General features: G+C 38.3%; 1 protein-coding gene across 4 annotated transcripts in view; it reads left to right on the top strand.

Moving 5' to 3' along the window:
• PHC3 (polyhomeotic homolog 3) overlaps positions 1-12,521 on the top strand; it is a 66,937-nt gene extending 54,416 nt beyond the window's left edge. For 3 of the 4 annotated variants that reach the window (XM_036753812.1, XM_036753811.1, XM_036753809.1), the window contains 4 exons: positions 2,711-2,825; positions 5,588-5,720; positions 5,812-6,043; positions 11,107-11,326. In XM_036753812.1, the coding sequence (XP_036609707.1) occupies positions 2,711-2,825; positions 5,588-5,720; positions 5,812-6,043; positions 11,107-11,261 (635 nt within the window). In that variant the 3' untranslated portion in view covers positions 11,262-11,326. Of the gene's footprint in view, positions 1-2,710; positions 2,826-5,587; positions 5,721-5,811; positions 6,044-11,106 lie in introns of all 4 variants that reach the window. The other variant, XM_036753810.1, reaches the window with a different exon arrangement.
• Positions 12,522-12,972: the final 451 nt, after the last annotated feature.

Raw genomic sequence — 12,972 nt, 5'->3', positions numbered from 1 at the left:
GGGCTTTAGCATGTCAAGTAGAACATTTATGGAGGATTTATTAGGAAACATGGACAAAAATAATATTGGATCAGGTAAAGAAGACTTATGATCCATAAGCAAGGGAGTACCCTCACTAATGAGATCTCTGGTTCACTCAGCTGTCCAAACAGTTCTTGTCAAAATCTAGAGATCTGCTGGTCTTGTCTTAGGTTTCAGCCATGGTTGTAACTAGGCATGAGGGGTGGAGGGGGGAGATGTATGTCTCAAGTTCAGACTCTCATCCTTCTTCCCTTGACTTGATTGCGAAATGCCTCTTACATCTTCTCTCTCAACACCTTTTTTCTGTGGTCAGCAGGCTCCTTCAGTGGTCAGGCTTGTTGTTGATGTGATGTGTTGTGTCTTGTATTTTTCAAGTTTAACTTCTTTTGTTTATTTTACCCAGTATTCCTAGTTAACCATTATGAGCTGTAAAATGACATTATCTTTACCTGTTTTCTTTGACTCTTAAGGTAATTTGAAGTATGTTATTTTTAAAATGCCAAAACTATCAGCTGGGGGCAGCTAGGTGGCACAGTGAATAGAGCACTGGCCCAGGAGTCAGGAGGACCGAGTTCAAATCCGGCCTCAGACACTTGACACTTACTAGCTGTGTGACCTTGGGTAAGTCATGTAACCCCAATTGCCCTGCCTTCCCCTCAAAAAAATAAAAGGAAAAAACGATCAGCTGATTTTCCTCTCCTCATCCCCCATTATTTTTTTTTTTATTAGAGTTTGGCAGTCATGAATTCTATTCTAAATTGTTGTCTGGGTAGTGATGCTGTGGTGAACCAATATTCTGGGAACAAAGGGCCTTTGATAGCAGCCACTTGGTCACAGGGAAGGTTAGAGAAAGTTCATTTGCCCTTGACATTACCCTAGGTCAATGGTAGTTGTTGCTGAGAGGTATACAGTGGGGGTTGACTTTCAGGTACAAGTCTCAGGGCTACCTCTCATCACCCCAGCTGAGGGGGGAGCCCTGAGGCCTACCCAGCCTGGTCACCTGGGAGCAGGACCAAGGACAAAGACCTGCTCTGGACTGCTGGCCCTCTGTAGGTAGCCCTGGCCAAAGCTTTCTCAGATTTACTAATTAAAGAAAGATCGTTTTCTCATTACTGTTAGAGCAGTAAGTTTTGCAGATATCTTAAAATACTTTTTAGTCTAATTTAATTTTGGTTTGTTCATAATAAAGTGTTTCTTGGAACTGCATGTTGTTGCACAATAATCTTTTAGCCATTCTTGCTATCTTTCACTTGCATTAATATTTTGCCATCTGTCTCACCAGTGACACCATGATGTAAGTGCCTGGCAAGCTTCTTAATGAGTACATATCATCCCTAGCTCTACATTTCAGGCTCCTTAATATCATCTTAAAATAGCTGAATGAGACTCTGTCTTTATATAAAGCTTTGTTAAAATGGACAATACAGAAAGAGCCCATTGGGCATTCACAACAAAAAACCTGTTAGCCATCTTACTGCAGATTTGTGTGGTTTATGAATATGAACATGCGAGAAAAGAGGAAAACACTTTTTTGAATTCTATACTTTATTATTTAATATTTTTTAGTTTTCGGCGTTGATTTCCACAAGATTTTGAGTTACAAATTTTCTCTCCATTTCTATCCTACCCCCCTCTCCAACATGGCATATATTCTGATTGCCCTGTTCCCCAAGGAAAACATTTTTTAAACTGGACTATTTGTGATTGACCAGTTTACTAAACAATGCCCATTGAATGCCTAAGTGTGTTCCTGCCGTAGTGTTAAATATATTGTAGAACACACAAAAAAAGTCTCATTCATTGGATTAAGGCAAATAGGACATAAGGAACTATGGATTTCAGTTCAATTCATCAAACATTTATTAAGTACCTACTGTATGTGTAGTACAGCATGGTATTAACTGCTCATACAAAGACAAAAATGGAAGATAGTTTCTTTCCTCAAGAGGCAGTGAACACATTGCAGGACCTGGAGGCAGGAAGCCCTGAGTTCAGATACTGCCTTTAGTACTTAATAGGGCTCTTTTGAAGCTCAAATGAGATGATGCATGTAAAACACTTTATAAACCTTCAAATGCCATATAAAGGAGAGCTAATGTTACTCTTGCTGGAAGAGTTGTTTGAATGAATATCAGCAGAGTGAATAACCCAGCTGGAACAAAATGGTCTTGACTGGGTTGGGCTTCGTGGAGACAGTGAGTCTGGGGTGAGGTCTTCAAGGAGGAGATCATTGGATTGGTTTGGGGAGAGTGGGTTAAAGGAAAGTCACAGTTATTTTATGATCTTTGTTAATATCTTTCATTTTTTAAACTTAAGATATCTAAGTAAAGAAAGCTGTGTACTCTTGAGTGCTTCTCTAAGAGTGGTCCATGGTGCTTATCCTTGAGGGATGGTCTATGGGCTAAGTCTAAAATCCAAGTTATACAAAAATGTGTGTAAAAAGAAATCTTACGTTGTCATGTAAATGAACATTACATTGCAAATGTAATGGTTACTTATCTAGACAGACTCCTGTGCATTGGCAAGAGGGATAGAATGGTGTGGTTGGTTTATGAAGCCATTTGTCCTTCCAAGGGGGCTGTTGACTGAAAAGTTCAGGGGCCACTAAGCTACAGTCAAGGCAGCCTACCCTTGAAGTCTCATAAAACACAGTTACGTATTTGGAATTTTTCTTTTTTTTTTTTTTTAGAGGGATTAGAGGAAATGGACAGTGAGTTGCTCAAGTGTGAATTTTGTGGGAAGATGGGATATGCTAATGAGTTCCTACGTTCAAAACGATTCTGCACTATGTCATGTGCCAAAAGGTATATTTTTTTGGTCTTAATATTTACCGAAATATAAAATAAAAATCTACAAAAATATTGGTTTCATAACTAAACTTATGTATAATGATGCACGTGTAGAGTAGGAGAGTATAGAGGGACAATCATAATTTAGACATTTTCTAGAGCTCCTTTAAACATTCAAACATCAGATTTGCTCCTTAAAAATGCCATATTCATAGTAGGAGTATTTATTGTAACTTCTTTTGGAGTAGCAGCAGATGAAATGCCCTATTGTCATAGCTTGGCAGTAAGGTTAGTGCCTTAAAGGGCCATCTTCTGTCATGATGCTGAAGGGTGATCTCTCTCCTTCCCCAGCCCCACCCCCCCCCCAATTCCTGTAATCCAGACAGTGTCTATGAAGTCCACTGAGACGCTGAAATGAAACCTGGCTTAACTTTATTTTTCCAATATTTGCTGGAAGCCTGCTTTATTCCCCCATTTTGACATTCTGAAATTAATCTTACTAAGATCAAAATATCCTTCTTATTTTTGTGGTATCTTCAAATTAAGAACATTGTAACTTAAAACATCTAACAACCAGAAATATGAAAAAAATAGATTTAGATTATTTGAGAACTGATCATATTCACTGAACATTTTAAAATTTAAATCCTCTTATCACTTTTTTTTGAAGATGGAACACAATCCATATTAACTTGCTTTTATCATTTCAGATTTAAATTTGGTCAAACACACTTCAGTGGTCTAATACAGAGTAAAATACTCAAACAGGAAATACCCTAGATAAATTATATAGTAAATGCCTTACATTTGTTGGCATTTAGAAAAATTGGCATTGCAGAAAAATTATTTTGGAGCCACCTTGCCCCCCCCATAATGAAATATACATCTGTTTATATTTTCATTATTAAATGCTAATGCCATTCACATTTATACATAGGTGAAACCAAAGTTTTTCAATAAGGACTACCTAAAATTACCTTTATCTTAGTCATGCTGGAGGGATTGAAAATTGCTGTGTTTATTATTAAGAATAACGGTATGCGAAACAAATCCTCTGGCTCCTTCATGATACAATGAAGTATGATGAACTGCCATAGCAGCCTCACCTAATGTACTTATCATTTACCAAAAACTATTGAAAACAAACATTAAATGGCACAGAGGCTAAAACAAATACTAGAAAAATAAGGCTAAGCTACAACCATATAATGTCTTTTTATTTTTTTATAAATGATATTTGAGGTATAAGATATTCACCCTTCCCATTCTTTCTCTACCTTCCTCCCCAAAACTGCTGAGCTATCGGGGTTATCCAGAACATAATTTCATCCCTCTTATTCCTTAGCCCTCTAGTGGGGCGAGACATCGGGGGGAAATGTTGCCAAGTAGGAATTAAAGGTGAGGGAAGTTTGTTTAGGTCTCTGTGTTTATTCTAGTGACTTCAGAGGCTAATGGGCTAACATCAAAGGTAGCTAATACAGCCAGGAGGTTGGATATTTTCCCCTTTTTTCTCTGTGTCCCTCATGGGAAAGGTAAGCATCTTTGGATACATATGATAGAAATTAGAACATTTTATAGTGGTCTCTTCAGAGATGAGTAGAATTAGCAACAAGTGATCTATAAATATTTGAGGATGGACAGATTTACAATCAAAGTGCCAGGCCTAGGGCATATTTTTCTTTTGGGGAAAAATGCGTGTTCTGCTTATTTCCATAATTTAGTATATTTTATTTCTCACTCAAAAACATCGGTGAGGAAAATTATTTTTGTCTACTTACATACTAATCTGGTGAAATCTTTAGTGACTTCTAATGATTATGAGCTTTTTGCTTCTGTATATTAAAGGACATCATAAGGAATGCAATTTTAATTGGAATTGAGATCTAACGGTTCTCTCTTCCTTTCTTCACATCACATTCCTTCTTTAAGCTCCTTCCCCCTTTAAAAAAAAAAGGAGATTGTTAATATGTTCATACACTTGGAAGAATCTGATGGATTTGGCAGGCAGGGCACTTGAGTAGCTCTACCCAGGCTGATCCTGCTACCACTGGTCCCTGCTAGAGATGCTGCTTTTGTCTCCTTGTACTGGAAAACAAACAAACCAAAAATATCTAGGGACCTTTTAAATTTTCATGATTCTGATATCCTCTATATGTTTATATATCTTTTGGTAAAATGCAATTGAAACTTTTAATTCTGTCAATGGCTGAAAAATACACTTTGTCATAAAAAATGATTTCTCTTTGCTTTTTTCAGAAGCTCATCACACCAGCCCTGGAGTAGGGAGTGATGAAACACACTTTTGAGGGCTTTAGTTTATATTTTCACTTCCTAATTTGAGTCATATTTTGAAAAGTGTAAGATTTATTTTGTATGTTTCTGCCCCAGTTATTTAACATTTTAAAGGAAATTATCTCTCCTAATAATTATCTTGATATCCTCCCTAAAACTTTTTTGCAATTTCCGGCTGAGGAAAACAAGATTTAATATCAGTTAAACCATTACATACACAGTAGGAGTTTTGTTTTAATGGTGTTAGGGAAAACAAGAATTACCCTATTGTTAAAAGCTTTATCTATTAGAGTGAGAGGTATCATGATTTTACCAAGACCACACGCAAGTTTGTTTAATGGAGAGGTCATTTATAGTGAGGTCTCAGTATTTATTGAAAGTATATTTAGTAATAACATTTATTTAATTTCCAAACAGTGTTTGGCAACAAAAATCTGCTCTTATTTTGAATTGCTGAATGTACCTTGCTTGCTTGGGTTTCTTAGGTACAATGTTAGCTGTTCCAAGAAGTTTGCACTTAGTCGTTGGAATCGTAAGCCTGATAATCAAAGCCTTGTGCATAGTGGCCGTCGTCCAAGTGGCCCTGACGGGGCAGTGCGAGAACATTTTCCTAGGCAGGTCTGTAGAAAATTTGCTTCCCTCTACAATACCCTTTTCAGACATGCAAGGAAAGCACAATGCTGTATTTTACTTGTACTGCATTTTCCAGCTTCCAATTACTTATCCATCTGCAGAAGAAGGCTTGGCTCCTCATGAAGAGCCTGTGCCAACCGCTATGATCACTCGTCTGCGAAGGCAGAGCGAGAGGGAGCGAGAGCGCGAGCTCCGGGAGGGCCGACTGCGGAAGATGCCCGACAACAGTGACTTGCTCCCGGTGGCGCAAACAGAACCATCGATATGGACGGTCGATGAGGTGTGGGCCTTCATTCATTCTCTGCCGGGTATGTGGTTCAGTCTTTTGTTGGGCATTTATATTTTTTTCTTATGCAGATCACCCAGGACTGACATTAGATTTCCACACTGGTTGCACAAGACATCTGTTGAAGTGCTTTGTGTTTGTGTTAATTGGCAGTTGCTATTTAAATGTGATTTGTTTCCTCCTGCTTATTCCCTCAGCACAACTGGGTATTTTCTCATACCCTCCCAAGCTGATAGAAACTGACTAGTCCTGCTCCTGCTGTGACACCCCTACCCCCACCCCACCCCAGCTGATGAAGACAGGAAAGGGGCTCTCCTCTCTTCAGTCTGATTTCTCTCGAGAGGTCAGTAGAGAGATTGAATCAGACACTCCTTTCCTTCTACTCTTCTTTTTTTCTATTTCACCTCTTCTTATTTTCTTCCCTTCTCTCCATCCTTTTTTGGGGGAAAATCATTAAAAAAACAGGTTCCTTTCTTTTATATTTTTGAAGCTTAATCAAGATCTTTAGACTATAAGATGATTTTTCTTTCTTTGAAAGAAAAACCAAATGTGTTTTTTTTTCAAAGAAGCTAACTTCTTCCAATTTTTTTCAAATAAAATATGCTTCTGAAATTTTAAAACAGAAGATACAAAGGTGAAATTCCATTTCACTTGTTAGAGTGAGTATGTGCTGTTCTTTCTTGTTTACATTTTTTGTACTTACTGTCATCTGGGGTAGTACTCTTTTCATCAACTTGTTTATTTTGCTCTTTCTCGTTTTCATTGCAACAATAATCTTCCCATATCTGCTTTTTCCAGGGGGGGCTGGCTAGCTTATGTCACTGCAGAAGCCTGTGCCTTTGCTGATGATAAGACCAAGAGTTTTTCATCTATTCCTGTCATTTATCCTGGCCCAGGGCATATTGCTCACAAAAATAGCTCATTTCTTCCTGATGTATATTCTCTCTTGGGATTTATAATAACATCATGTAAGTTTCTCTTGACACAATCATTTTAGAAGACAAGGCCTCTTTGGCAAATGTGTTTGCCAGAACCATTGAAACACGTCCAACAGTTAATTATTCTTTATGAAAGGCAACCAAGGTATCTTGGTATCTTGAAGATCACATTTAAAATATATAGAAAGTGGTAAGAAAAAAAGCAGTGGATACTTTTTGAAAAATACTTATTGTTTCATATCTACCAGCTTGATAACATTTTCCTAGAAAGAACACTTTTCTTGTCAAATTGAACTGACCAGCTTGTTCTAGAAATTCTTTTTTTTTTCATATTCTACCACTCTCAAGTAGGCCACTCTACAAGGAGAATGATTTAAAAAATAAATCCTTTACAAGGAAGTTGACATGTTTTTGAACACAATCCCAAAAGAATCTCAGTGCCAATATGTGATGCCGAGCACGCAGCTTGTAGATACTTAGACCAAGATTTATAGAGGAGTATTGTCTCTTCGTTGGCTGATATTTTTGTATTCATTGGAATGTATTTCCAATTTTAGATGAGAGTAGATGTTTTGTTGTTGCTCTTGGTGCCAGTAATGGAATCTGCTCCCCGTGAATACATTTGAAATCATCCAGGATTGGGGTTTGGCTTTTGTTCTCCTCAGGTGTGACCTCACCCTGCTGAATTAGGTCTAGGAACTGCTCGTTTGAGGGACAGCTTGAAGTTTTTCCTTCCAAATACTAAGGGAGTTGGTGTTTTTTAATGTCCAAAATGGTAGTTGCTCCAACACCACCTAAGACACACCTCGTGAATTCTTCTCTCTGTCTTTCATGGTTGTGCTCAGAAACTGGTGTTTGGAAGGCTTCAGTTTGAGCTGTGTGTTCTAGAGTGGGAGGCTCGTTGCCCTGATTTCCTGGGGGCCTGTCTAGGAGCCCCGTGACTGAGGACTGGCAGGTGACACCTTGAGGTGGAAATTGTCCAGCTGGCTTCACAATGGAGGGAAATAAAATTTCTTTTTGCTAATAATCCTCAGTAGTAGTTTAATTATTTTGTTGTCAGGCACTGGGAATTAATATTAGACCTTTGATAACTCAGAATTATTTCTCACATTGATCAGATAGCCCACTTTGGCTCTTTACTGCCTTCTCTGAGGGGGTTGCTTATAAGGGACTCTGACTTGTTCAGGTAAATAACTCTCCACTTACGCTGTGTCTTAGGGGATTAGTTAGAGCCTCTTTCTCCAAATTTTGCCCTCAAAGAGCAGCTTACAAAGTAAGGGGTCTTGTCAGAACAATACATTTTCTTCATGTGCTTTGTGACTCCACCAGAGCTCGCTTTAGGACTTCTTTCTGAACAGCGTAGCTTTCTTTCTAAGGAAAGGATATTCCCCTATGAGTTTGTCTTGAAGGAAGAATTTTTTGTGACCAGTAGTAATTTATTCTCAGAATTGAGAATATTATGCCTTCTTTCTCCAGGCCCCCTTATTCTTCATATAAATGAGAGTGTATTACAGCTTATGTGAGCCTGACCTCTTTACTCAGAGGAAAAGCCAGAGGTCTTAAGTGACACATTCTATAGAGCTGATTTAGGATATCTCCTCAAAGCCTCCATGTAATGAACTTCTTGGGATTTGCCAAATGGTCTTAAGTTTGTCCTCACTGAGCCAGCAGGTGAAAAACACACCGCTCCTTTTGTAGCTGTGACTGACTAGATTGGTGACCATGGTTATACTCAAGAAGTTCCTATTAGAATAGTACAGATGGGCAAGGAATCTCTTTTTTTCTTCCTCCCTAATTGATGATGGGATTTTGGAGAGGTGAGGAATGGGATTTTATTGTTGTTCTCCACCCCCACCCCCCCCAATTCCCCCAAAGTGGCAAAATAGCTTCCAGCACATAGAAAAGTTCAGTTTCACTAGTAGGAATCCACGTCAAGAAACATCATTGTTTTATTACTAACTTGAAGGTTCTTTTACCAGCTTCTAGGGAGACAGAAGGCTGTGTATATACTGATGTGGTCTGTATTGTGTATACACCACAGAAATCACGTAGGCATCAGCAGTGTTTATTTTAACAGTGAACATAGTGGATGTCGTGTCCAAGTTGTACTAAATACCATTTGTCTGGAGAAAAACTTGTGAAATCCATTTTTTCTCTAATTAGTTTCTAGATGCAAATTATCATAATTCTAAGAAAAATAACCGTCTATTCTCTCTGGCTTGTCCCACATTAATATATAGCTACAATCGTATTAATCTTATTCTGTGGTTAGTATAAGAAAGTTGTAGCCTAGATATTGAAGATTACACGGCCCTTTGAGATCGCACTGCTTCCCAGAAATTTGCTTTCCTTGACTTTCACCCTTTTATTATTTGGGGAATATATTTACCATCCACTTGGAAAAACATGTTTTTTATTAGGTTCCTGTTTTACACTAAGCAGTAAGAACCCATAATGAGGCATTTCTCATCATGGAGAATTCCTTGCTTCTCTTCCCAAACATGGCTCCTAGGATCTGGGTTCCCTTGTCTTCTTTTGTTTCCTGTGCCCTTGTAAATAAGACTTTAGAGAGAAGAATCTTACATTTCCCCCCATAAAAAGAAGGCCGAGTTACAAAAAGATGCAAGATTAGTCACTTTTCTCTCTGCCCAGTTTTGTTGAGAGCTCTGTCTGGGAACGGAAGAGGGACTTCTCCAGGGTGAGTAATCCCATTTTAACTCCATAATTTCTCTATGTGAGAAGTTGAGGAAATCAATAAAACGTTTGCGAAGGGGACTAATGAGTCAATTGAGAAAAGACCAAGAAGTTATTGAAACAAAGATTTATAAGGGAAGGAAAAAAATCCAATTAGAAAATGAAATTAAAAACCAGAAACAGAAAGGAATGGTAACTTGGTGAATGCAAGGGAAACGTTCTAATAACTGGCCAGGATTGATGGTCTTAGTGGGAGTTAAAGCATTGATCTAGTAAGGCTGTTTTGTGGGAAGAAGCTTATGTTAGGAAAAAAATGACTCTTTTGACTGTATGGGGTGCAAAGATTCAGTTTAACAGCTTCACTTAACCTTTTTTCTCTATGTAGTTTCCCTTGTAAAGGTGGCTGGAATTTAAAAGTGGTTAAGTACCCTATTACTTTGTATCTTTAATCATAATAGCACAATTAATGATGGTGTTAGAATCTCATAATTGCCTTGCCATGCAGAGAATTCTTCTCTTGCCCCGCTCTTCTGGCTTCTCAGTTTATCACTCTTGGATTCTCCCTTTGTGGAGAATGAAAGGCATTTGTCAGAATTGCTACTGCCTCTGACTGTGATCATACTTAGATTTGATCATTAAGTCTAGTAATTAAGCTGTGGGACAATTGATCCAGACTGACTTAAAAGTGCTGAATATGTTTCAAATGATACCATCAGCTAGGATGGGTTCTTATTGGTCTAGAGCAGGGCTGTCCAACCTTAGGTTTTTATTGAAACAACAGACCATATACTTTGATTTGCCATTTTAGTGAGAGCTCTGCGGTAGCTCGGCTTCGTTTAATAAAGCATTTATGTAAGTTTCTATACTTGTAGGCGGGCCGCATAAATCGCACTGTGTGCCGCATTTTGGACGACCCTGGTCTAGGGGAAAGATGAAATCTGATACTGAGAGATGTTTTAATATTTTAGTCCTCTTTTAAATAAAATGGTTATTATCAAAAAATAAGCTCATTCATTATTGCTAACATCTTGTGGCATGCTGCATTAGGGAGATGTATAGTCCTAAAAACAATGTTACGTTCCACTCAGCTTTCTGCCTTGTGTCTGAACTCCACTAATGGAGTTGTTAAACCAACAGAATTATGCTGTATTATAGCAAGGTTGCTGTGCACAATGTTTAAAAGTAATTTTAAGCCTAGCCACTTAGGGAAAAAAAAATTAAAAGTTGCCTCGTTTTATAAGTACCTGGAATTAATTATTCTCTTTACAATGACATCATCACATGATCCCTTTTTTCCTTCCGGAGCCCAAGAGTGTTGTACATGCATTTCATTAGTTTTCCAGCAGATACCTATTGAAGGGTGCCTGGCAATATCTTAGTCCCTGTTAAGAGTGAAATGTTGACTCTGATCTACATGTTATTTCTAACGTGCTGCTTCTGCTCTTAATTACAGGTTGTCAAGATATTGCAGATGAATTTAGAGCACAGGAGATTGACGGACAAGCTCTTCTTTTATTAAAAGAGGACCACCTTATGAGTGCAATGAATATCAAGCTAGGCCCTGCCTTGAAAATCTGTGCACGGATCAATTCATTGAAAGAATCCTAACAAGAATGCGAGGTTTTTGAGACGACATTTTTGCTTTTATCAGATTTGTAGTTGTAAGCTAATGTCTTCTCTCACAGCATTCACACCCTCTCCTCCAGATCCAGGAACCTACCAAGGCTTCCAAGAAGCCAGCATTCCTGAAAGAAATCTTATAGGTTGATAAAGTGCAGATACCCCTGAAGGCACGGTAAGCTAGAGGGTGGCCCCAGGAAGAGTATACACAGACACTCTCTGCGTAGTATAGAATGTGTGGGGAAGATGCTTGTTACATGATGATGTAAATAGATCCTCCTTAAATTCCCCTTCGGCCTGATTTAGGGTTACCTCAAAGGCAGGTTTCAGGTTCTAGAAGAACATGCCAGGAGAGGTGATAGAAGTATCAAAAGTTATGTCATAGACATTCGTGGTGAGTTTTCCAGACTTGGTGAACATATCCTTGAGAAGGTTGTTGTCTTCACGGGGACTAGAAGTCAGGAGACCTGATTTCTTTTCTTGACTTCACCATTGATATATTGTTTGACTGAGGAAAAAAAATCACCTTTCCCTGCCGTTTCTCTAAGCAAAATGGGGTTATAATACTTGCCCCCAACAATGAGATGTTTTAAAAAACATAGGAAAGGTAAGATGTAGAATGTGTTTTCAATTGTTCAGGAAAAAAAAAGCTGCCAACTAAATTCAAGACGGTAATATTAGTTGTGTAATATAAAAGCTCTGTATAGTATTTTTGCAAATTTCATGCATAGCAGAAAATGGAAATTTCTCATTCTGTTCTTCAAAATGTAGCAGTACTGACACAACAGTGTTAACAACAGCCAGACTGCACTGGACCCCATGCATCTCTTTGATATTCATGGGCTTCTGTGCCCCAATGAAGGCTGAAGCACGATGTCCTTGAGCCTTAATGGACTGGTGCCCAAGCACTGCCAGGCAGGCAGGGAGGAGGAGCAGGGGAGGCTTCTCTTACTGCTTTTGGGGTGGTTTAGTGGACCAACATGTTGGTACTAGGAAGAATGGAACTTCTCCTTTTCCTTTAGTAGTTGACATAGCATTTGCCAGGTGATAGCTCCTGGATGTTCCTGCCTTTTCAGAGCTATGAACTGCTCTTGTGTGCCACAAGGAGAAAATGTATTTTAAAAATTCAAATGTCCCAATTCAGAAAGTTAGGGTTCTGCAGTGTTACAGAAAGCAGTGCAAATTCTGTTGAATAATAATGATAAATTGCTAGCATTTATATAGGTCAGTAAGGGATGGACACACACACACACAGGCGGAGGGAGGGGGAAGTACCATTTATTGATTTTCTTATTCTCTCTCATTGTGAGTAAATAGCCCAATCCTCATCGCTTGTGACTAATTTATATGGCTCTTTTGAGGGAGCACATGCAGGTATCTGGCATATGTTCAGCTGAGTAGAGAAAATGAATCCAAGGGTTTCAGTTGGTTCCATTGCTCTTTTCAGAAAGATTACTTTAAGCTAGTATAAGACTAAAGATATCACAGATATTTATCTTTTGGCTTTGTGTACCTTAGAGGTTATTTTTATACAAAAATACAGAGGGTAATTTTTTTAATCTTTTAGATGTTCTTGTTCAAATGAATGATTTGTTGGGATTCTTTTGTGTTGTAATGTTTCAAAAAATGCATATTGATAGTTATCTTTGTCTAGGAATAGCAAGCCTCATCTTTCAGGCCTATAGTAGTTTATGGAGAC

The sequence above is a fragment of the Trichosurus vulpecula genome, chromosome 4 (assembly GCF_011100635.1).
Source record: "Trichosurus vulpecula isolate mTriVul1 chromosome 4, mTriVul1.pri, whole genome shotgun sequence".
Taxonomy (NCBI): Eukaryota; Metazoa; Chordata; class Mammalia; order Diprotodontia; family Phalangeridae; genus Trichosurus; species Trichosurus vulpecula.
Note: the sequence above shows the minus strand (reverse complement) of the source record. Positions and strands in the feature narration are given on the sequence as shown.